General features: G+C 41.8%; 4 protein-coding genes across 9 annotated transcripts in view; 2 read left to right on the top strand and 2 right to left on the bottom strand.

Moving 5' to 3' along the window:
• Positions 1–6,328, top strand: part of LOC115768082 (transcription factor LG2-like) — an 83,531-nt gene extending 77,203 nt beyond the window's left edge. For all 5 annotated transcript variants that reach the window (XM_030712549.1, XM_030712550.1, XM_030712553.1 and 2 more), the window contains 3 exons: positions 680–1,317; positions 2,522–2,644; positions 4,966–6,328. In XM_030712549.1, the coding sequence (XP_030568409.1) occupies positions 680–1,317; positions 2,522–2,644; positions 4,966–6,284 (2,080 nt within the window). In that variant the 3' untranslated portion in view covers positions 6,285–6,328. The remainder of the gene's footprint in view (positions 1–679; positions 1,318–2,521; positions 2,645–4,965) is intronic.
• A 603-nt stretch (positions 6,329–6,931) lies between these two features.
• Positions 6,932–24,764, top strand: part of LOC115768083 (supervillin-like) — a 31,686-nt gene continuing 13,853 nt past the window's right edge. Inside the window, exon 1 of the mRNA XM_030712556.1 lies at positions 6,932–7,588. Within this exon, the coding sequence (XP_030568416.1) occupies positions 7,164–7,588 (425 nt within the window). The 5' untranslated portion in view covers positions 6,932–7,163. The remainder of the gene's footprint in view (positions 7,589–24,764) is intronic.
• On the bottom strand, positions 16,120–17,056 carry LOC115768087. Its single transcript, XM_030712562.1, has 2 exons — positions 16,647–17,056; positions 16,120–16,588 (listed from the first exon to the last, which is right to left on the bottom strand). Exons 1-2 carry the CDS (start codon positions 17,043–17,045, stop codon positions 16,229–16,231), a joined length of 759 nt encoding a protein of 252 aa, XP_030568422.1. The 5' UTR covers positions 17,046–17,056; the 3' UTR covers positions 16,120–16,228.
• On the bottom strand, positions 17,914–20,051 carry LOC115768084 (probable cytochrome P450 4d20). 2 transcript variants are annotated; one of them, XM_030712560.1, is made up of 6 exons: positions 19,984–20,051; positions 19,629–19,814; positions 19,187–19,573; positions 19,060–19,129; positions 18,709–18,905; positions 17,914–18,653 (listed from the first exon to the last, which is right to left on the bottom strand). In XM_030712560.1, the coding sequence occupies exons 2-6, from the start codon at positions 19,789–19,791 to the stop codon at positions 17,935–17,937; spliced, it is 1,536 nt and encodes a 511-aa protein (XP_030568420.1). In that variant the 5' UTR covers positions 19,792–19,814; positions 19,984–20,051; the 3' UTR covers positions 17,914–17,934. The 2 variants fall into 2 exon arrangements, with proteins under 2 accessions (XP_030568420.1, XP_030568419.1); XM_030712559.1 differs by lacking the exon at positions 19,984–20,051 and having other exon boundaries at positions 19,629–19,881.

The raw sequence follows: 24,764 nt of genomic DNA, 5'->3' as shown, positions 1-24,764 counted from the left end.
TCTATAAAGTTAATTGGCCACCTCAACTTTTACCTGAGGGTTGCCAATCCAAGAAGCGCGACATTCAAATTTCACCATTAATGAGAAAGAGCGGCTATATTCGCCACGCCGAAGATTTAATACCCTTGCAGAGCAAACCTTATAATAATACTCATAATGCTTTGCCCGTATCTAAGAGGCATTGGGAAAATATTTAGTGACGAGTTTGATTATGGTATCTTGAAGAACATAATGTTTTTTATACAGAATCTTACATTTCTACCGATCGTTAATGTGACAGCTGTATGATATAGTGGTCCAATCCAGCTAGTTCCGATATAAGTAGTCTGGCATGGCTAGATCGACTCGGCTCAATAGCCGATTTGATCAATATACTGATCAAATATATATATACTTTATGGGGTCGGATATGTCAGCTTTCTATGCGTTACACATTTCTAGACAAAATTATAATACCTTCTGTAAGGGTATAAAATGCGTGTAATTAGCGTAGGGAAAAAATCTTTGTCTATAATTATGATTGCGTCTAAGAGAGAGAGAGAGAGAGAGAGAGAGAGAGAGAGAGAGAGAGAGAGAGAGAGAGAGAGAGAGAGAGAGAGAGAGAGAGAGAGAGAGAGATTTATACTGTGCCCGAGCTTATCACAAATATAATCTCGCAACTTATTTAATTTGTCTGCAGCTTTCAAGCGAACTCGGCGCCATTTGACATTTCGGCAACGTCGGCCTTTAAGCCTACCAAGCCGCTGGACATTCGCATCGGAGCGCAGCTTCAGCAGCAGCAGCAGCAGCAACAACAACAGCCGTTAATTTCGCCCATCACCGGACAACCGTTAAGCCACGTGCCGGCCCCCCTGCTGCTCTCCTCGTCGACGCTTTCGACCGCCGGCAGCTCGTACCGTTTGGCGCGCAGCTCAACGCAGCCGCTGCAGTCGCCGCGCGTTGTTCACCTCGCCGCCCAGGGCGCAGGCACTTCGCCATCCACGTCCAGCTTGACAAATTCGCCGCAGTCTCTGCTGCGACAGCATTCGGTCAGCGTCAGTGACAGCGTCAGCCTTAGCGAACAGCTGACCGTGTCCGTGGGCAACGACAGCGAACACATCTTCGAGATGTCCGGCTTGGACAATGACTCGGCGTTGGGCGAGGATGCATCCACAGCCACCCAATCGAGCGGCATAGGCGTGGGCGTGGCACGCAGCAGCAGCGTTCGCGCGCGTGCCAACATGTTCCAGCAGTTGCAGGAGCAATCGCGCAGCCGTCGGGAGGCGGCCGGTAGAGAGCAGTTGCCGTCGCAATCCCGCTCGCTGGCCAACAGTCAAGGTAAGTGTGAACGAAAACAGCAAAAATATCCCATCATCACAGAAATTAGCATTAGGCCATTTACCGAAAGAGCTTGGAGAACTGCGAACTTTTTCGCCAGTCGAGCAGCGATGCGTAAAGCAACAACGGCAGCAACAACAACAACAACCACTACAATTATATTAAAAATACTAGCAAGAGAAAGACATGTTTCACGCTAGTTCCAAATAACTGTTTTCTGAGCTGGTGTGGCTCGAAGTGAACTAGTGAAAAGAGAACTACTTAATCAAGTCTTAAGACAGTTACTTATTCTTAGATCCTTAGAATTAAATGGGAAAACTTATCTAAAATATTGAAATTTTGCATATTTATATTTCCTTATAAACATATTATTGATAAAGTACGCTCATTCTCTAGATTATTTCCTTACGAAGATATTGCTGAATACTTGTATACGAAATATACTCATCATGTAGATCGCATGATTTTAGGAGTATACAACTTCAGGGCAATTCTCACTTTGTTGAAAGAGTTCAGTCTCTTGAACACCTTCATGGAGTACACTTCATAAGGAATGCTCCGCTTTTGTAGAAAGCAATGAGTCTCGGTCTGGTCATCACCCCACGTCAGTGAACGCTCCATGGGCGACACTTTATTTATTTCGCAAGCATTTTGTTGTTGCATTAGTCGATGTTGTTGTTGTAGAGTTGGTTCCATTATGGCCGGCATGGTAGTTGTCCAAGTTAATAAGCTGTAAAATGTGTGTCACTTGCCTAACATTCCCCTCCCTCCCGTCTGGCAATCCAGCCACTAATTGAGGTTACTATATTTTCGTTGAGTAACAGACTCGAATGAGATGGGGTGTGAGGGGAAAGGCAAAGAAAATTTACTAACTTGAAAACTTTAGATCTTATCTTAATATTTTGATTATAATGTCAAACAACAGGGCTCTGATAGTTACATCAAAACATTTGTATGCATATTCAGTCATTTACAAAACAAATATTTTTAAAATGGAGCCGTTACCAGGTGCACAATCTAGTTTTAATGAAAATTTAAAGTTTCAAATTGTGATCAACGTTTTAATGGATTTCGATTGTACGCAAAGTAAGTACAGCGAATGCGTGAGTGAGGGCAATAGCTAAAAGGAAGTTTAGGCATACATACACACAATTTTGTAGAGATTTATTCTAACTGTCTGTCTCTCCATTTCTCCCTCCCGCAGCAACTTCTCACCACTCGCCGCCGCCGTCGGCAACAGTCGACGGTGTTGCTCTGCACACTTCGGTATTAAACGACGAATCGAGTACGCCAAATACAACGCAGGATGCAACCGATGCCGAGTTCGGTAAGTGAAGTGCAGAGAGCATAGCTAACCTAAGAGAGCGAGAGAGCCAAGCTTATCTAACTTGCTCTCTTTTGCTTGTGCTGCCCTCTATACATGTTTACACGTTTCATTTGTTCTCTCTTTTGTTTTGCGTGCCTGAAATGCACGCAGCACAGCCTTGAATGCGAACATAACGAAAAGAAAAGAAAAGCAAAAAATAATACAAATAACTGCATATTGAATGTTGTTCTTGTTGTTGTGACTGTCCCAAGTGTAAGTTAAATACTTTACTTGTTTTGTTGTTGTTGCTGTTTCATGATTTGATCGCGCCTAACTAATTGCATTCGCGTTGCTCCAAAAATGATGCAATCAGCCAAATGCATAGCCTGGTTAAAGTCAACAATCGGCAAGAAGGAAAAAATGCATTAAAAAAAAAAAACAGTAAACAAAAATGAATAATTGAAAACGCAACCAGCGCCAAATTGCGCAATGCGAACAGAGAGAATAAAACATGAACAACAAAAAACAAACAAGTAAATCAGAGGCGAAAATATATACATACATACATACTAATGCATTTTTCTAATAATTTTCTTGGCATGCATTTGGATTTTAAGTTTTCTAACAAAATAATTGTTGTTACTGTTGTTGTTGTTGTTATTGTTGTTGTTGTTGCTGCTGCATGAACAACAAATAACAAATTATTTTTTTGATTTTTTACACATGTTTTATGTAATTGAGCTTCGATTTTGATTTACAGTTGCATTTGCTCGTACATTTGGCTAATTTTTGTTGGGTTTGGTTTCGATTTTTAGTTGCATAAACTATTCGATACCTTTTAGTACATTTAATTAAGCGTTCATAATTTTAGTGCCAAATTTTACCCACTTTTTTCTGGGCGAGTTTGGCTTCCTTCTTGTGAGTGAACCACTATTTTCAAGTTATTTTCGAATATGCGAACCTGGGCTTTTTTATCGTTATCAGAATTGAAGTTTGAGGAGCTGGGCAACAACTATTAACTGTCTAGAGGCGTGTTCCATAATTGTGGCGATAATAAAAGAGTCATAAAAACAAACAATTCGATAGCAATGCGATATATTTCAATACAAATAAGAGGTGCATGGATAAATAACTTAGGGGCAGTTACGGCTGGGTACCTTTATTTCATATAATATGGAACGAACGAGAAGAATGAATTCTAGAAAAATTGTAGAACAGATCGAAAAGAAACGAGGAAGAAGGGTTATCTTTGCCGGAGATTTAATACCCTTGCAGACCGAACCTTTTCATAATACTTTGCCCGTATTTAAAAAGCACAGGGAAAATAGTTAATGCCAAGTTTGGTTAAGATATCTTGAAAAACAAAAAGTTTTCCATACAAAAACTTAATTTTCTACCGATCGTTCCTATGACAGCTATATAATATAGTCGTCCGATCCAGCCGGTCGGAGGAACTTTTGTAGTTTCATGACAATAGCTTTCAAAGTGAGAGACTAGTTCACATAGAAACAGACAGAGGGAGGGAGGGACGGAAGGACGGACGGACATGGCCATATTGACTCGGCTGTTGATATTGATCAAGAACATATATACTTAATGGGGTCGGAGCTGTGTGCTTCTATGCGTTACACATTTCGAGACAGAATCAAAATACCCTCTGCCTGTACACAATCACAGACCCCAGCATAATTAGTTTATTTCTAACCGATCCACTTTGACTCATTTTGTGGTTTATTCATTCGACTCACTCCGTTATCGACAGAGTATTCAGTTTTGGTATTTCGATTGTGCACAAAGCGCGCGAGAGAAGAAAGAGGAAAAAAAATCGAAAGCTGCGATGAAAATGAAAATTTAAAAAAATCAGCATCAAAGAGAACAAAGAGCGAATCAGCTGCTGATGTGCGCGGACAAAAGACTCATGACAAATCACCAAGCAGACAAAAAACAAATCATAAAAAAAAGTCGACAATTTATAAAACTTTCTATGAAGAAACCAGAGCGAAGCGAAGAGTCCCATGAAAAAGTCGCGGTCAGTATTTAACGGGCGACAAATAAATACGAACGCAACGCGCAACACGTCGGATACTCATCGCAACAACAACAGCAACAACAACTTGCAACTTGCAACTTCAATTAAAATCTGCCTCATAGGGAACAACTTGTCAGCAACAACAAGAACTTGGCGTAGTACTAAAGAGAGAGTCAAAGGATGCGTAAGTGGTGTCACAGCCACGCCCCCCCCCCCCCCCTCCGCCCTTCGTCTATCAAATAACTTACTAAAAGAAAATTTGTTACTCATACACAACTCGTCCTTCCTCCTTCCTTCCCCTACATGCCAACAGAACCATCATCGTTGTCGCTGGCCGAACGGCTGGCCTTCTTCAGCAGCCTGTGCGAGGGCGCCGCATGTGGCAGCGGGGGCAACACGGCTTCCACGGGCGGCGCCCGCCTGCCCAGCGCCTCGCGCAGTCCGCCCTACGCCTCCATGATGGAGCGCTCGCCACGCAGCAGCACAACGGGCAGCAGCGTCAGCGTCACGCCCACGCCCATGGAATGCTCGCCCATCATACACGACCTCAAGCTGCCGCAGGAGCAGGCTCAGCTGGACGTGGAGCAGTTTCACAATGGCTTCCATGAGCTCAGCCGCTCGGCCACGGCGCCGACAACAGCGACAATAACCACGCCCCTACTCGATGCCGCGCCCACCGCACCGCGGCGCCTGAGATTACGCACGGTGGGTAAGCTAGTGCTGCCGGATACCTTCCTCACAGATCGCAACAAGAACAACAACAACAACAACGGGCATCGTAACAGCTGTCTGGGCCGCATGCAGACACTGGAAGACATACACATCTCAATGGGCGTGCGCACCATTGGCAAGATCAAGTCGCCGTTCATCGAGCAGCAGCATCAGCAGCAGCAGCACCAGCACCAGCACCAGTCCACGCCCACAGACACATCCCAGAGCAAGTCGGCCAAGCTTGAGCACCATGACAGTGGCGACGATGCGCACGGCTCGGATTCCGGCAAGGAGAACTGTGCCGCCAACCAGCAGAAGCGAGAAGAGGAGCAGCAGGCGTCACAGACGACACAGCATATACCGGAGCTGCGTCGCAAGCTGACGCACCTGGCCCAGATCACGGTGCAACAGAAGGCGCCGCAAATAAATCGCCGCCACACGACAGAGCTGGGCGGAAGCCCGGCCGCCGGCAATCGCTCGGCGAACCGCTCACAGGTGGACGAGCGCTTCGCCAAGTACTTCGGACTCGATGAGAGCTACAACTCGACCACGACGCTGCTCAAGACGCGCTCCATGCCCACTAAAATGCAACAGCCCCAGGAGGCGCTCAATGAGCATGTGCGTCTGCCACATCTACAGGGCGCCGCCGCCAACTTTGGCCTGGGCACCAGCATTGTCCAGAGGCGTCGCGAGCTGCTCAAGCGCACGCGCGCCATGTCCTTCGAGACGTCCGCTTGTAATGGCTGCGTCAGCCCCACGGCCATGCCCAGTCCGAAACGGGCCCATTCTCCGGTGGGCGGCAACCCATCGCGGGGGGGGCTGAACATTGCCAGCTATGAGGATATTGTGATCACAGCGGATGAGCTGCATGCGGCCGGGCAGGAGTTTAGGCGATTGTGTGGCGAGATTTTGGGCACATGAAAAATTGTAAATTTTTGGCTAACCTATTAAAATTTCACAAATTTTTCGAATTGTTTCAAACCCCCCAACCCACTCCCAAAAACTACAAATACCATATTCCCCTTTCGATTAGCATTTTGTAAATTGTTGTGCTCACTCTCGGCGTCCAGAGCGCTCTTTTTTTACCCCCCCAAAAAAAAAAAAACAAAAAAGAAAAAGGTGACCCATGTGATTTGTGTGATAGATGCTCCTCCTACTCCTCAAAACGAATCGAATTAACAATAAATTAAAAAAAAAAACAAATCCCTAAAGCGAAACGACAAAAACTATATACATGCATCGTAATCACAATATGTTTTAATTCCCGCAGTTAATTCCAGTTAATTAGGGCAAATGAAAATGTGACTATAACATAAAGTTTAAGAACTTCCAGTAAAGAGTTATTAATTATGCATTACTATGTTTATTATAATTTAAATAGTGTGCAACTACTTGTGTGCTTATTTATGCCCTTTTTTTATTAATTATTTAATCGTAAACGAATTGTACCTTAAATGGCATTAATAATATATTAAATTATTATTAAACATTAAATTTATTATTGTAATATTTAATAATACGAATCGTTAAAAATTTAAATAAATCAATATTTGTGCTTCAAGAAATTTCAATCCGTACGCATCGCATAACCGCGCACTGCACGCCTTTCTATGCGCTTCTCATTTTGGCAATCTAACGTTCAAGCATGCAATATTATTTTTGCCTGAGTTTTTGTTTGTGGAACTTTTTCACATTACGCATGTTATTTCGAAGCACTCTATAACACTTTTCTCTTATCATACAGGTAAACCTGCCGAGGGTCTTAGGGGCATACTCAAGAGTGGTAAGCCCTTGGGCGGCATGGGTCGCGGTCTCATGCCCATCGATCTCAATGCGGAGCTCAAGAGTCGACTGCAGCGCTCCACCCATGCAACTGTCTCTAATCTTCGTAAGTCGGCGACAACAGCTAATGCGACGCGAGCCGCCGGCTCGGACGAAATCGACAACAGCTCAACGAATCCGCAACGCAACCTGGCCCAGATATTGCGTAATGTGCCCAAGGAGAATGCTGCGCAGCACGATGATACAGTCAGTTTGGTGCGCAACCTATCCTCGATAGGCTCGCCGCGTGCCGTCGCCGCCGCCGATGCGGCTGCCGGCCACAATAACTGTGCCTCCGCCTCCGAAGGCGAAAGTTCCGGCGGTCGCGAGATCGAGGCAATCATTAAGAACAGCGCCGTTGCCCGACGCCGACGCCAGCAGCAGCAGCAACAGCAGCCAGATGGGTGAGTCCACGTCCCAGCTCGTGTCCATCGTCAACTGCTTCCTCCTGTGCTGTACGCTGTTAATGTACTAACCACTAGCTACTAACCGATGTTAACTAACAGTTTCACGGGTGAGCTGCAAATACCACACACACACTCACACACAGCAGACAGACAGACAGTGCATCAATGTGTGTGTGTGTGTGCTCCTCAAGACTGGTTCCACGAATGTGCAATTTATAAATACAAAACTTTTATATTTGCAATTATACAAGAAAAGAGCTGCTTGATTTTGGCATACCCTGTATTCAGTTCTGACTGAATTTACAGCGAGATTCTGTTAAATTCGGTTTATGTTTCATATTTAACACACCGCTGTAAATTAACAGTTTCACGAGTTGGTGCCTGAGCTGTAAATACATACACACACACACGCCTAGGCACAGCCAGACAGGCATTGCATTAATGTGTGTGTGTGCCTCTCAAGACTGGTTCCACAATTGTGTAATTCATAAACTACAAACATTTTTACACCTTGGCAACATTTGCAATTAGGCAAGAAACCAAATGAAAAGAGCTGCTTGATTTTGGCATACCCTGTATTCAGTTCTGGCTAAATTCACAGTAGGATTCTGTTAAATTTGGTTTATGTTTCATATTTCAAGACACATTGTATGTTTGTGTTAAACAAAAGTTTTCTTTATTGATTCAACAATAATTTATTTCAAATTTCCCGAAATAAAAAACCAGCAAAAGTTTCCTTGTCAATGTGAAACCAGTTGCCAGATGCTATTATTGGCGTCCCGTTCAGGCGCCTCAACAGACACAGCAACAAAAACAACAACAACAACAACGTCAACTGCAGGTGCTGTACCCACAACAACAACAACAACAACTACAACAACAAAAACAACAGCTATACAATTTTGTGCAACAAAAACAAATGCTATAGAATATACTTTGTATAAATGCATAAATGGAAATGTTTATCATAAGTTCAATTTGCATTGCTTACTAAATAATATACAAATACATATTAATAAAAATATCTATTTATTTTATAGACAATTTATTTAAAATGAAAACACAACAATTTGCCACATATTTTTGCGTGACACACTAAAATGAATACAAATAATAACTATTAATAATAAAGTTGACAAAATCCCATTTAACTGTAGTTTGTTTGCCACTTATCCTGTTGTAATACTAATAAATAAATGCCTGCATGTTCGGTTAAGCTTAAATTCAAATTTGCCGCCTCGTGATGCGGCTGAGCTGTCAAATGGAAAAACGGAAAAAGCGAGGTGGCAACACCCGGTCGGTTAGGTTAACCGTGAGCGTTTGTGTCTACGCTTAACAGAATTGCTCCTCATTATTGTCAGCAAATGTAGCAGACCTGTTGCAGTTTTAAAAGCACTGTGCTCAGTTTAAGCTCGACTAGGGAAGGCAGTTTTGTGTGCAAATTAAAATAAATATTTAAACTAATAATTATTAATTTTTACTATAAATAATTGATTTTTCTTAAGTGAGATGCAAAAAAAAAACATTCACTGTTTGCAAAACATATTTTTAAATGTCACAATGGAGAGTTAAATATCTGCGCTTTTAACAGCTGTTGCTTTGCTTCATGCACGAGATGTGTATATACACACATACACTACTTCGCCACGGTAAGCATGGAGCTCGCCGGGCTAATGTGATATTCATGCTTGGGTAAATTTATAACAGACGATTTGCAGAATGTTAACATTGCATTAGCAGACTAGTTTGGTTTGTACATTTGGCGAGAGTGGACGCGTTGCGGACGACGCTCTTATTTTCGTGTTTGTTTTCGGTTCGCGCGCGTTTTGTGCCGGTCGCAAATTGCAATTGAATTATGCAAATTTAATATTGTTTGCAAACGTTATTACGCTTGTGTGTGCTTGTGTGTGTGTATAACTGTTTCTTTTGTACGGTGCATCCAAATGCATAACTAAAAACTGCAGCAACAAAAGCCAGCTGCGCGTCATTTTCGACTGCATTTTCGCTATTCGCTTTTGTGATCAGTTCTTAATTTAATTGCATCCAATGATTGGCTTCAATTGAAAGCGCAAGTAAAAATGGCAACAAGGCAGCCGTCGTCTGCTTAGCACAAAATCGTGAGAGAATCTCGTGGGCTGCAGCACTATTAACACAGGTTTGTAACAACAGCTCAGACTGAAGCAATCGTCTTCTCGTTATGGGTAGTTTTTTGGTACTTGCAAGAGTGAGACAGAAAGAAAAAAAGAGCAAATATTATTCGAAGCTGACCAGTTTTGCACAGACTTTTTGTCGCTTCGTCCCCTTTAGCGCCCTTCTTCGTTACCTGCTGCACCGAACTACACAAGCAGCCAGCAACAACAGTAATAATGATAAAAACAAAATACAACAACAAAAAATAACCAACAACTGTAAATCGCCTTGTTCGCTTCCATTGAAAAATTCGCTGATTCAGCAGCAGCCGCAGCAGCAGCCGCGACTCAGATTTTTGTTGTTTTTATATTCTTATTGTTTTACTTACTTTATGCTTTATGCGGCTGTTGCCTTTTCTCTTGTTGTTGTGTTGTTGCCGTTAATTTGCACTTGGACATTTGTGGTCTATTGCTTTTTGCGTATTTTGTTGTTGTTGCTTTTGTTGCTTACAGTTCTGCTGCCGCTTTGTTGCCCGACTTAGTTGCCGTAAATACCCTGTAACATAGTTAAGGAAGGGTATGTTGATTTACAATAATTTCGTCTGAGTTTTTGTCAAAGTAAACACCATGTGTATTTATATATATTACTATCGTTGGCCGACATTGTTGCAGAAATACCCTGTGATAAAGTTTTTGAAGGGTACTTTGAATTTAAATATGTGATTGTGAAGTTTATAGAAGTAGACACGCCACAATGCGTATTTAAATATATGACTGATCGACACAGCCATGTCCATTTGTCTGTCTGTCAAGGGTATATCAATCTCGGCACCCCTTACATGAAGTCTTTTTTGCTATTGTTATTATTAATATTTTGGCTCAAGGTCGTCTCGTTTTAAGCATAGTTATTATTTTCTGCAATCAATCAATCAATCAATCACGCTCTCATTATATCTGAATATTACAAAACATTCAAATACAACAATCAATTCACTTGGTATTATCGCATATTGCTCTACCGCCTTCTTATCAGACCTATCATTATTACTTTGTTTGTTGTATTTCGTAATATTTTGTTTGAACCAACCTCCAGGCAAATTAAATAAACAATAATAAAGTCAAAAAGCAAATAAAGACTGCAAAAACTATGCCTTTTCGCTTTCATTGAATTTGCATAATTTGTGGTTGCCGCGAAAAAAACACAAACATAACAAATAAATAGAAAACTTTGGGTATGCCGACTTCTTTGACTTATGGGCGAGCCACTTACTTATGTATATATAATGTTAGATAAGTTGTCTATAATCAGCTAGATATGCATTGCATTATTGAACGCGGATCGATTGTCCATAAATAGACAAAAAGGCGACTTCGTTTTGATAAGCAAGATGATAATTCTAACTGTTGCGGTTAAGTCTAAACATTTGTATGGCGCAGCATTTATTCAAATGCAACCCGTACACATCTATTCCTTCTATAAGCCGACCTTTCCACGTCCATGTGCTAAACGTGAGCCTCAACGCTAATGAAGCACGCCGACAAATGCATTAGCAATGAAAATAGTGAAATATTCTTCGGGTTAATCATCTGATGTGAGCGAGACGAAACTACATTTACTGTATATTAGTATATGGTAGATGTATGCATATAAATATATATATATATATTTTATAAATATTGCGAACTAAAGATATTTGCCAGACCGTGGGCGTTTAAATTAAATATGTTATCTACAGCTGTTCGAAATGCACAGTTATAAAAGACCTATACGACTGTTTTAGAGCAGTTTCTTATATAACCGGGCTTAATGATCTGTCCAAACGCAATTATTGGAATTTATATCAACAATGTTAAAGAGCATTACAGCTTCGTTGCATAGACAATATATTTTCTTGTTACGGCTCCACATACTCGACATACTCCACATACATATGTGACTCCGCTGCTCTCATAATTGAATAGATTGACCGACTGATCTCTGCCAGCCAGATCTTCAGATCTCCATCGAATGCGATGATGAATTATCAACGCTTTTAATGCGGCATTCAGACGTGACCTGTGATCTATCGATAGAGGAGCATTTCTATAAATGGTAAGCCATGCGAGGCACAGCTAGAAAATGGAAAATGGAGATGCAGGCGAACGGAGAAAAAAATAGGCAATAAATTATACGTTCCCCCCCAAAACAAAACCAGATGCATTGGGGCATAAAGTTCTCCGGACAGCGCTATAAATACTTTTGTTTCGAAATCTTGCTGCAGAGTAATCGAAATGGATATGGATGAAGTTGTTTGGCCAACTATTCACTTCCATTCGAACTCGAACTTTTAAGTATGTTTTACTTATTTGTTTGTTTTATTTCTTCGTGTTGATGCTCTTCTCAATGCTTTATCTACAAAGTAAATTTGTAGGCCAAACCTGATCTCATTTTATAGCCAAATGTTGACGGTATTTTACTTTTTTAACTATTACACAAGCTAATGCACAGTACGTTGACTCTTTTGTTGTATTGTGTCTATGTTTCTGTTCTGGTTAGATGTTTACGCATGCTGCAGCTGTTTTGCCAGTTATGAGTAAACATACCCTGTAAGCTGCAAAAAGCTGTGAAAAGGGTATTTATGGTGCTGAGCATTTTGTAACAGGCAGCTTTCTATCTTTTAGGATATTTTCTCTAATTCTTTTTTATTTATTTTTTTTTTTTTATAACATGCAGCTAAGTCAAGTTATTATCCCATTTCAAGCAAAATAAAAAAAGAAAACAAGTTTCAAATTCCATTTTCTTCGAACGATTTATTTTTGTTTGCTAGAGTAGAAATATTATTAAATTACGGGTTTTGTTCTATTAATTTAATGGAATTATTGTGCAGGAAATGTTGTTTAAATATCATTCTTGATTATCGACAGTGTGCATTTAATTGCTTTTTAATGAGAATAAATAGCAAACAGTTGAGTAAAGCTGTCGTATAGCTGGGCATAGGTGAACTATTTGCTGGAAGTGTTTATACTATAGCGATATTGAGTCAATTATCGCCCTTCCCCGAAAAAGAAGTATCTAGTCAAAATATCGACAGAAAGGAAAAGCAGTCAGCATCCGTGACCTGGTACAATGAACCTTGCGTGCAAGATTATTGCCCTGTCTGAGCTTGGCCAAGAACTGAATTGCCCAAGTCTCAGCTACGTTGCACGTTGCACGCTGTCTGACAACTGCTCATAAATCTGCAGCTGGCCATGTGGAGGCAAATCAGCTATTCGAATCGCTTGGAGCGAGCAAAGCGTAGAATAATTTCAACTCCGACTTTGCTGTCAGCTCATAGCAAACTCTTTGTCTGGCGACTGCTTTGTCTCGACTGCGTTGTTGTTATCATCATCATGGGGCATTTACTATTTCAGTATTGTCGCCCAGTCTCTTCATATCTCTGGTTCATTGGATCTTCTCCATCTGTGCTGTGTGCTGTTGAGTTTCCTTTGTGCTGTCTGGCACTCCAAACACTTGGGAGCCAGCTTCCTTGCTACTTCCCTTTGAGTACATATATATATATATATATATATATATATATAAATATATATATCTACTTAATCAATTGTCGTGCTATCCTATGATTAGAAGCATCCTTCTGTCATAAACTAAATTTATTTTAAATCAATCAATTAAATAAATTCTAAAGGGTCAGTTTTTCGCTTACCCGAGTCCAGCTTCCAAAAAGTGCTCCTACTTAACTTCAAACTTCTATAGTTTTGCCAGAACAGATTGATTCTAGATTCCGGATTGATTCTGTTTCTAATCTATGCTTATTGACATATTATTTGACTTTTTTTTTTTAGCATCGATTCGACCCTACATTGCCCAACAATCCTTTTTGTATTTAGCACTGTTAACGGAAGGATTTAATTGTGTCGTTCAGCTCTAGAAATATTTAAAAAATTATATTTAAATGACGGTGTTTAGTAGAGACTCCATCATGCAGGAAACGCAAACTGCCAGCTGAGAGTACAACGAACGTACTTGCCTCCCTGCAATTTCCTTGGCGGTGCTTCAACGCCTCGAAGCATCTTCCATGCGATCATAAAAGACATGTTGGCGTATATGGCTAATCGATTATTAATGACTTTGGCGCAATTAAGTAACAAGTAAAGCAAAATCAAAAGCAGGCGACGGCCAGTGCAACGGGCTGTCCTGGAGGCGTTGCAAGTAAAAGTTGCAGCCACAGGTGAGGCGCATTACCGAAAAGAAAACATGCAAACATACACGCCTTAAAATGTGAAAATGCGAATGACCTGAATACACACACACACACATACTTACACACACACGCACACACCTGAAGCAGATAGCAGGGGGCGCATGCGCAATACGCAGCAAGGGGCAAGGGGCAGGGGAAAGCAAATGCCTTAAAAGGCAGCGACGCCGACGATTTCCTTTTCTGTGCAGCTTGTTGTTGTTGTTGTTGCAGCAAAACTAGTTTTGCGTACAGCTTTTTAACATTTTATTTTGTATTTTGTTTTCTGGTTTTGGGGACAACTAGCTGCACCTGCAGTTGGCCAGTTGTCCACAAACACACACTCACACCTGTTTATGGAAAGCAGTTAATTGATTTGCGGCACGTATTTATTTTGTTTATCATATTTTTATTTTTGTTCAATTTCTTGCATTTCAAATTAAAGCTGAATAAAAACTCGTTTACTTAGAATCCAAACACAATAATGGAGCGCATAAACCGTGCAATACCCCAGGTGGGCTGCAAAAAATGCCGCCTCATGTTTCATCAACGCCAGCTGAGACGTTTGCTTACGTTAGCGTAACGAATCGATAGGAAAAGTGTGCGTACTTGGCTTTAGTCATAGCCTAAAGCTTGTTTAAAATAAGCAGAAATCATATAATATTAATGCCTATAAAAAACTCATTCCGCTTTCATGCTGATGAGTAAGTCTCTTAATTTGTTGGAGTTCTGTTCAGAAGTGCAGTTAAGAAAGAGAAAAAAGATTGAACAAATTCTGGAAATAAAAACCTTCAATGAATACTTAATTCTGAGTATAACATGTTTGGGCTTCCCTCGCTCTATAAGGTGTGAATTATTGTATTTCTCTGATTCCTGTTCATGTGGCACTTGGCTTTCTATTAATTATCACCTGTACGATATTCAGTGCAGCCAAGGCGTAATGATTTTAGCATCTATTTTATTGCTAAAGCAGTGCACTTACGTTTAAAACACCTTACACCAACTGGTTTTTAGTTTCCTTTTCTTGTTCCTATTAACTGAATAGAGCCAGGTCCAAGAACCTGCTTCACCAAGGCTGACTCGATTGCTCGATTGCCGTCCAGTATTTCCAATAAAACGCATAGAAGAATTTGGCGCAATTGTCGGATACCAAGAATAACACACATTCACATTCACGTGCACATTAAACTGGAACTATGCATTCCATTCGATCTTGTCGAGCCATTAAAGCCAATTGTGCCCCTAAACAAGCCACCTGATTTGGGGCAACAGGTGTGTGTGTGTGTTCAAGTCTCCCGAGCCCTACACAACCAAACTCAATAGAAATCAACAACTTTGAGATGACGCCGCCTCGGCAATCGAACATAAAAGGCAAAGACTCACCACAATAAAAGGCAATTCGTGCTTCCAACTGTGGCTTGGCGTGGGTCTGGTTTGTTACCTTGATGTTCTTATATAGCATATCACTTTTTAATAACGCGCACAATTTTCTAGCTTAGACTGTTAAGAAACTCCTTGAAGTTGCGGCTATTAAAATGTGCTCTAAAGATCCTATTATAAGCAGCATTATTCTTAATACGATTGTTTGTTGACTCTCTATTTCGGCACTTAATCAGATGATTATTGCTCTTCGAGTGCCAATTAAGACGGAAGAGCCCCTAGTTTTGAGTTCTGTTTTTGTTTTAACTTGTTTGTAGTAAAATAACAATAGTTAGACAATAGTTAATCGGGAGTTCCCGACTAGGGGAAACCCTGCACTCTGTTCTACCATCACCAAATGCTGCTCGCGCTTAGCTATAGCTAAATAAAGATTTTTGATATAAGCATATATATATATATATACAACATTGGTGACTCTAGCCATCAAAACCTACGAGATTTACTCAGATAAAAGGCACTAGCTCTTATAGTTTCTGAAATCCTTGCGTTAATACATGCGGACAGCAGAACGCACGGAATGATGGACGGACAAACAGGCGGACGAGTCGATGTAGCCATACTCGGCTATTGATGCTGATCAAGGCCGGAGATGCCTCCTTCTGAATGTTACATACATTTGCACAAATTGATTATACCCTCTTTACCCATTTTTAATGGCTTCAGGGTCGTATATGGCCTTTACATATTTGAGAGTGATCGTATCAAAGTGATAGTTATTATTACTGTTACAGAGTTGATCTACGTTAGTTGGACGACTATCTGATGTCTCATATTTAATGTTTAATAAAAAACTCACAGCAGTTTTTAGGATTTAAACAGCTTGCTAAAAACATTCTTGACGCGCTGTGACATTAGTTCAACAAGTTTAAAAGCTGCTTAAACTGATCCTCCAGATTGGCGGGGCTTTCCGTTGTCACTGGCTCCGGTGTGGCTGTGGTTGGCGCCTCTGTTGTAGTCGTGGTCGTTGTGGTTGTGGTGGTCGTTGAGGTCGAGCTGGTGCTGCTGGGCAATGGCTTTGGCTTGATGCGTCCATCGAGGCAGGCCTGAAGGTAGTTGTAGTTGCTGGCTGTTGACTCCACGTAAGTGCGCTCCGCCTTGTGGTTGCATTGTTCATGATGCAAATCGATCAGGCGATAGCGTTCCTGCAACAGCGTAGCCGACTCCGAGGCATTTCCCGAGATGCCGTACGTGGAGATGGTGTTGTTGGAACCCTAAATGAAGATTGCAATTTAGCACCAGGAAGGGGAAGTGGAATGGGACACTACTCACCGCTGCGGCATGACAATTGAAGGAGTCAAGTGTGCCGTTAATCTTACTGCAGACTCTTAGCGTTCCACAAACTGATTCCGCCGACTGCTCAATTCTCCTGCGCGTAGCTAGGAAGTCCTTGTCAATGCCGCGCCGCGAACTGTGCGCCTGCTGTAGGCATTCGCTGTAGGCTCCACTGTACTGCTCTGCAATAAGATTCGATTCGCCAATGTAGCCAGCAAAGCAGGATACCGAGGTCTTGGGATCGCGACGTGTCACCCGAGAGTTAAAGAACAGACGGGTTAGACCATCCTGGGTCGGCAGTCCCACATAGGGCGGTAGTGGCCTGATCACGCCCTCTGCAGAGGCGGCCAGAATCAGGGCCAGGAATAGCATCAAGTGTGTAGATCCAAGCGACATATCTCCAGACTGGTGGTTGGTAGAGCAAGTGAGATGCTTTTGGCGCAGTGCGTCTGTTTTGGTCAGCTTTTATACGCCAAGACCCAAGACGTCTGCTGCCAGGCAGCTGATAAGATTTCCAGCTTATCATCTTGCGAATTTTGAAATGATGCTAGACAAATATACCCCGTCCGTTGGCTTGTTTATTTACTAATATGTTCGCAGAGCGTCATTCCACAGAGGCATATAAATGGTGTGGAAACTAAATCCGATTTAATCTACTCTCAGACTTCCAAGAAAATAAGAATTGCACTTTTATTTTCGTTTATTGCATTTATAATTTACCGCAGAAAGTGCCTAGAAGTGGCGCCTTTTAGATTGCATAGATGCATCACTTATTTGCACTCATCTTGAAAAGATAAACTATTATTTATGACTTCTGCGCTCATTTGTTACACAAACACATAACTGGCTCCCGCTCTCCCATTCTCTCTCTGCCCCTCCAGTGATGCCTAATTTTATAATCTGGCCAATGTTAGTATTGTGACTCAAACCACTTAATATAGATAATGGAATGCATGTGGTTTACGCATTGCGATGGGTTATATTGCAGTTTATACTGTACTTATAATAGATACCCTTAATAATTGACCTTATATGTAGGTCAACAATCATTAAATACTGTATAAGAAAAACACGAAACTTCCCCGATCCCATATAAATCTTTAAGATACACCTAGCTAAGGAATCAATCGAATGCAGTTTATATTATATTAATAATAGGTACCCTGAATAGTTGCCCCTGCAGAAGGCTTATACGTAGGCTAACAATCTCTGTAAAAAGAACCCGAAACCCGATCCCATATAAATCTTTAAGGTACATATAGCTATGGAATCGTACTTCCCATTCCTATTCCAATCTCGGCTTTAAGGCTACATTCATGCCCGTTGGTGAGCGCAATATGAAGTTCATCATTGGGCTTACCTCCGGTCCTTCGGGTAGCAGCTCGTAATGTCGAATCACCTTGCTGATCAACGTTTTCATTTCGAGCATGGCAAACTTTTGGCCAATACAGTTCTTGGGCCCTGCACTGAATGGCAAATAGGCAAATGTCTGTCGCTTGCCCTCCGCTTCCCACGTATCATTTAGAAAGCGCTCTGGCTTAAAGCTCAACGGATCGGGAAAGTATTTGGGATCGCGATGCGCAAAGTATAGCACCAAATATATGCTGGTGTTTGCCGGTATGGTCTGTTCGCCAATCTGGAGATCCTTTCTGGTATGTCTGCCAATCGCTGGCACTGGCGGGTAGAGTCGCATTGTCTCCTTGATGACACATTCCAAATATTTGAGCTCCTGCAGCTGAGCCTGGCTGATTGGCTCCATTCGATTTTTGCCAAGCACCTGGAGCAGCTCGTCGTATAGCTTCGCCTGCACCTCGGGGTATCTGGCGAGGCAATAGAGCGCATGCGAGACCCCGCTGCTGGTGGTGTCGTCGCCCTCGAACATGAAGGTGTCCACCTCCTCGCGAATGTCTGTATCGGTGAGCGGGCTGCCTTGGATGGAAGACTGAAGCAGAATATCAAGCAGTGCCATCTGCGGCCTTCTGCCTATGTCCTCATCGCCCAGACCTGCGATAAAATAGATGGTTATTCAACTGATAGAAAATGATCTCTATCGACTTACACAACGGTCGGTAGCTGCCGTCGGCCTTGGCGCGCTCAACCGCCTCCCTTCGCTCTCGGATGACCTTGTCGGTGAAGTCATGCATGATGCGAATATCTCGCACTAGCTTCATGTGCAACAATGGAGCCATGAGTTTAAAGAGCCACTCGTAACGCTGTGAGAACTTAAACATGCGATCCGGCTGGATGTTGACGACGCTGAAATCGAGCGAAATTATTACCTTGTAATTGTTTACATGTAAACATGCTCTACATTTATATTATTGGCCTTTAGACTCTCCACAAAATTAATTGGATTTGTCATTGTCATTCTAGCGAATAGTTGAAAATGTCTAAGGGCCGCATAGATTACCTTTTTAGCGCTTTTATATATGGAAATTCTGGATCACTTTGTGCATTCACCTGCACGCCCATGGCCGTCTCTAGGCAAACGATATATATTATTTCCTCGGCCTAGTCATATAGTCTTATACACAAACCCGTAATGACATCCAGGGCTGCCAGCGACACGTACTTCAGCATATCCACAACATGCTTCCCATCGGCCAATGGCTGTAGTTTCTCCACCAAGACGGCGCTCTGGCAGTCCATAATGCCCACGTAGTGCTCCAATATCTTAAAGTGAAAAACATTGGAAAAGACTTTGCGCCTGGAGTGCCACTTTCTGCCCACGCTCAACAACAGCCCGTCGTTGAGAAAGGGGCGCAGGAACTGGTAAAGCTGACCCTTCTCTAGCAGCGTGGTGCTGCTTAATATGGCCTCAAAGTGGCCTAGATCCTTGGTGTAGATCAGCGACTCGTTGAGTATCCAGAAGCGAAAGGTCGCGCCGTATTTATCAAAGCAAGCGCCAACATAGTCGATGATATCTGCACGACCAAGAGAAAGTGAAGCTGCCCCGAGGGTTTCTACTCCAAGACTTACTCTCTGCACCCAGCTGCAGTGCTTGTATCCCGCAGCCCAGCAGCGGCAGCGAGAGGGGACCCGTAATGCCCGATCTCTCCAAAGTGGCGCAGCTGTGCCGCTTGCGTACAAAGTCCCAGGCCAGCAGCACGGTTAAAGCGCCAACCAGCAAGGTCAGCCACATGTTGATGATCCGCGAGCGAGGAACTGCCCGAGATTACGAATTACTATTTACCAAGAGGTTCGCTTTTAAGTTGTTGTCGGCGCAGCGTTCGCGGCACGACTGTGCTATCTAGGGGCTAACCGGGTTAGCACTAACCCTGGCCAGGTTCAGCCAAGCGGAGTGTGCTACGATTTTAGTCGCATATTCGCTTACCTGGAACATGTTTTGAACCGTCGTTCTCCACATTGCGCAGTCAGTTTCGAGCGTTTTAATTGACATCAGATAAGTCCGACGATTACCTGAGTTTTTCAATGTAGAAGTTACGTGATAGTAGGGTTTAGTATACATTCAGAAAGCGAAATAACACTTTTTCATCTGTATGATAGCCAGAACTAATCTAAGAGCTTTTTTACCTAAGTTATGAATTTTATTTTCTCAATATTTGAACTTAATTTTCTTGCCTTTTTCTCAGAGTGTATGCTATTTATAGTATACTCTCGAGCATTTAGAATGTGATTAAAATGCCGATCACTTCTAGCTGTTCACATTGCTCACAGCGATTACAAATAGACGCGACGGGGTAAATAAATGAAACTAGAATGTAAATAAATTTAAAAATATAAAACACGTCGAATATTTGAGCTTGAACTAGTTAGTACATTAGAAAAAGCGTTTTTTTTAATATAAAAAAGCTTTTTCTATTTTAGCCAGGGTCAAGTAAATACGCGTTGACATTTATATGGGGTAGTACAAAATTCAGAGTACACTTGCCCACAAAATATGAGATAAAGGTTTTGTCAACCCGGCAGCGGAAAACATCGAAAAACAGCTGTGGCTGGACCTACAGTTGAATGGACTGTAGCTGCGACTGCGACGACAAACGTTGTTTTAGTTTTTGAAGTTGTTGTCGTTGTTGTTGTTGTTGTTGCCGTGTTGAACTTGGCGCAGAGTTCATTTGAGCTGGAAATTGGAGTGTGGAGTGTGAAGAGTGAGTTAGGGGCAGACACTAGAGTACTTGTTTAGTTAGTTGGCGACCAATGAAGTCACTGCAAAGACAAGAGCCGAGCGCACCGGATATGTTGGCTGCGTAGGCCGTGTCAGCGAATCAAACAAGTTATCAAAGTGTCTACAAGTCGTTCAGTTTCAGACAGCCAAACGGTAAACGGGAACGTCATTAAAGAAACCCCGTCAACGAATTAAATTCGTTGACTCACGATTTTCCCATGAAAGCAACGCACAAGATTTTGACTTCTTACATATGTCTGAAAACCTGTGTATAAGGGCAGAAGCAGGCGGCGGTTTACTATCATTAGCTGGGAGCTACACTCATCTGAAGAGGCACTGGAATAGCACGACAGGCACGTCTGCAGAAACAACCGAACCCAACCCAAACAGACCAAATCGATGAACCACAAATATGCACTTCATTAAAGAGCTGCACTGGAAAGGAATCTATTCCTTCATGCTGAGTTTGGGCGTTGCCTGTTTAAAATTTACCACGTTTGCCAAAAGTGCATTTTCCTGCCGTCTATTTGATGAAAGCGCGCCATCTGCGTTACCCCTATTACCAAGACTTCCTTTCCCTTCCCCAATTCCGGCCCCGCTTCTTCTATAAATCGAATGTTGTCGACAACAAACAAAGAATGGAGTTTGTTTTGACGGCTTGTGTTTGGGTTTGGTTCTTGTTACCCCGGCAACTGGCAAACGGTAGAAAAACATGTCTGGGCTTGTTCTGAGTGGGGTTGGGAGGCACAAGGTTGAGTTGCCCACTTCTGTGGGGGTTGCTGCTTTTGAATGCAGCACGTGCTGGCAGCTCTGCGCCTGTCCGCAACAATGCAGCCAATCAGCTGTTCAAAAGTTGCCAAGCCAGTGACAAAATGTTGCTGTGACTCATATGCATATATTTAAATGTAAATATATTTCCAACATGTTGTTAATGCAGAAAATAATCAGGCGGGTATTCCCAAAGAGAATGACGAAAATGTGAATAGATGAAAGGGTAATTCTATCATTTCGGAATAAAGTCCAAAATTTTTGACTCCAATGTAGTGAGATTCATCAGGTAACATAGACCTTGAACTGAGCATAATTATCTCGAACTCGCAAATAATTAAATTTAATAAAAATTTTTACCAAAATTGTTATAAACTCAAAACGTTAACAAAACAAATAGCTAAAAGCTAAGTTTTTTCAGACCGCTCAGAGAAGGCCAGTCTAATGAAACGTTATATGCGCAAATTTTCGAACAAAAGCGAACGCTAAACTGAGTGTAAGGGTGAGAGGGGCGTCATCAAAGATCGCGTTGACGTTGCAATTTTACATAATTACGAGCATACCATTTTCTTGCCCGAGGTGGGAGGGTTGTACGCTGGCACAATGCCGCGTGGCAATGCTTTGGGATGAGATCTTTTGCAATCTTTTTTTTTTGGGTTCAAGTTGCATAATTTTTTTTTACTTGATTATTTTGCTCGTTACGATCGTTGATTTTATCATTATTATCGCTGATATTCGGCTCCTGGCAGTTAACCTGAATTGCAATGTGATCGGTCCGCTTGCGGTTTTGTCGCTGCTGTATCCAATATTAACATATTATAATTAAAGAAGAACGAGCTTAGCTGAGACGCTGCACTTTAGTTTCACCTTGTGGCAAACCGCCAGCACATTTTCAAGTTCGCATTAAGGCATTTGACAAGTGCTCTTTAAAGTTCGATATCGGTCTGCAAATAATGTCTTGAATTCCTGCCCTTGTGCGAGGTTTGCCTCCATTACATTGGCTGGGATGTCGTGCCCAATGCTCATAGAGCTTGAAAGCCACTCGACGATGAGTTTATCGCATCTAATTATTTATGCCGCGCTAAACAGTTCATAAAACAATTCACTTTGTTATATCATTCCGAGTCAGCGGTGCAAGTTGATCGCGTGTTGTACAAAAATTTTAATTACCAACGAACGAGAAATGCGCCTTTTTCAATTACAAAATACCAGAGCCCGAGCCAAAGTCAGAGACTCGCTGGTTTCACGAGCAGATCGCTGGGTAACTGCGAACAAATGATGCAATTTATAGCATTTAGCTGTTGCTGTCAGTTTTCACAGTTTTTCCACAGCTCATCGGAAAGGGAATTTAAACGAGTTTGGGGGCTTGCTCTCTGGCTGGGTAATATGACGGGCTAAGCGGGCCACACCTTGGCTCACCACTCAAACTAATTGAACATCAAATTGTTTTAATAGCAATTTGTGCATTAAGTGTATCAACAAAGGCAGGTCTCTTAGCTAAAACAGGAACCCGTAAAGACCTTCGTGTGCTGCGAACTCTGACCTATGACTCCACTGATTGGTTGCCTATCTATTTATCCATGAATAAGGCCCTTCGCTTGTGCCCTGTCTGCATGCAATTTAAGCATTATCTACGCTTTCACTTTGATTTACACTCTAAAAAAAGACCTTTTATATATGATTTCAATACGTTTATTTTCTAATTTATATTATCTCTAATTGGTGATCAACGCACAGCCCAAACTGTAAGAGCTAGGAAGCTGAAATATGCATTGTAGTTACCTTATGTGATGAACGTGCACGTTTACACGGGGTTTCGGGAAATTCCACCCGCAAGTATGGAAAAATCGCGAAAAACGTTGGTATGAAACTTTTATGTTAACCATCGGATCGGCCTTAAACTCCTTTTCAAAGATATTTGCTCAATTTCATTTGACGGGTGTTTCACACTTTTCCAAAAATATATTCCTCCTTGGTGGAAATGGGTGTCAAAGATTTGCTGGGTGACGTTTCGCGCTTAAATTCATTTTCAAGGATCCATAAGAAAAATCATTTGAGACGTGTTTCACATTTTTCGATGAATCAAAGCATCCTCGTAAAAATGCGATTTAAAGATTTTTTGGGAGCAGTTTAAAGTGGTGTCCCATTTGCTTTAAACTACATAAGAACTTAATGAATACGTGTTTCAACGATTTGGGAAATGCCACCTGCCTCAGTGGTAAATTGGAAGAAAACGTTTGTATGAAAGCTGGTTATTTACCGTCCGATCAGTTTGAAAATCATTTTCAAAGCTTTTTGAGAGCAGGCCGAGCTAGTAACCATATAAATATATATATATATGTATATTTGCTTTTGCATTTAATTCCTTTTTGTAATCTATATTATAACATATATTATTATAGTATCCAATTTATATTATATGTTAACTAGATATATATTATAACTAGATAGGACTTTGAGCCAGCCAACAAAATAATTAAAGTATTGAATAGTCGCCAGGCCCATCACTAAATAACTTAATATACATGTATATTATATTATAACTAGATATATGTATATTTTATTTTGCATTTAATCGACACTTGCTATTTTTTTTGCAAGGAATCTCCAAATTCGATTTACACGTCGTTTTAGTTGGCCAACCAAAATTGGGATTTATAATGCATTTTTCATGTAATTTTGGATGTTCGACTGCGATCCATTCAAATGTATTTAAAAATTATGGCCCGAAACGCTATGTTAACGCTCTTACAGTTGCGGTTTTTATTGAGGCGTACAACCGCAACTGCTTGCCTGGAGGAGGGTGTGTGTGTGTGTGTGCTTAGCAAGGGGGGCTATGTGTGACAATATGACATGTTGTTGACTTCAGGTAGCTGGCCTGTATTTGCACCTGGCAAACTTACAGAGCTGAGTGTAAACACCTTTTGACCTGCTTCGCCCAGTTTGAGTGCCTGTCAATTTTCCAAATTAATATGCAATTTAACTGTCCACGTTTTGTTTTTCTATGTTTACCTGTGGCAAAATCAGCATCAGCCACCAGCTAGGTGTTGAGTTTCGATCGTTTACAGCTGCCATACGTTGCATGCAACGCTCATTCGTCCGAAGGCATTTGCCACGTTAAGTTCACACTCTCTCTCGTGTATCTGCGGATCGCACAGTTCGCACCTGGTGTAGTTAAGTGTTTATCAGTGACCCTCACACACACTCAGGTGCTAACAAAG

The sequence above is a fragment of the Drosophila novamexicana genome, unplaced genomic scaffold (genome assembly GCF_003285875.2).
Source record: "Drosophila novamexicana strain 15010-1031.04,08,12 unplaced genomic scaffold, DnovRS2.1 tig00001624-arrow-arrow-pilon, whole genome shotgun sequence".
Taxonomy (NCBI): domain Eukaryota; kingdom Metazoa; phylum Arthropoda; class Insecta; order Diptera; family Drosophilidae; genus Drosophila; species Drosophila novamexicana.
The sequence above is the reverse complement of the archived record's forward strand: the minus strand, read 5'-3'. Positions and strand labels throughout refer to the sequence as shown.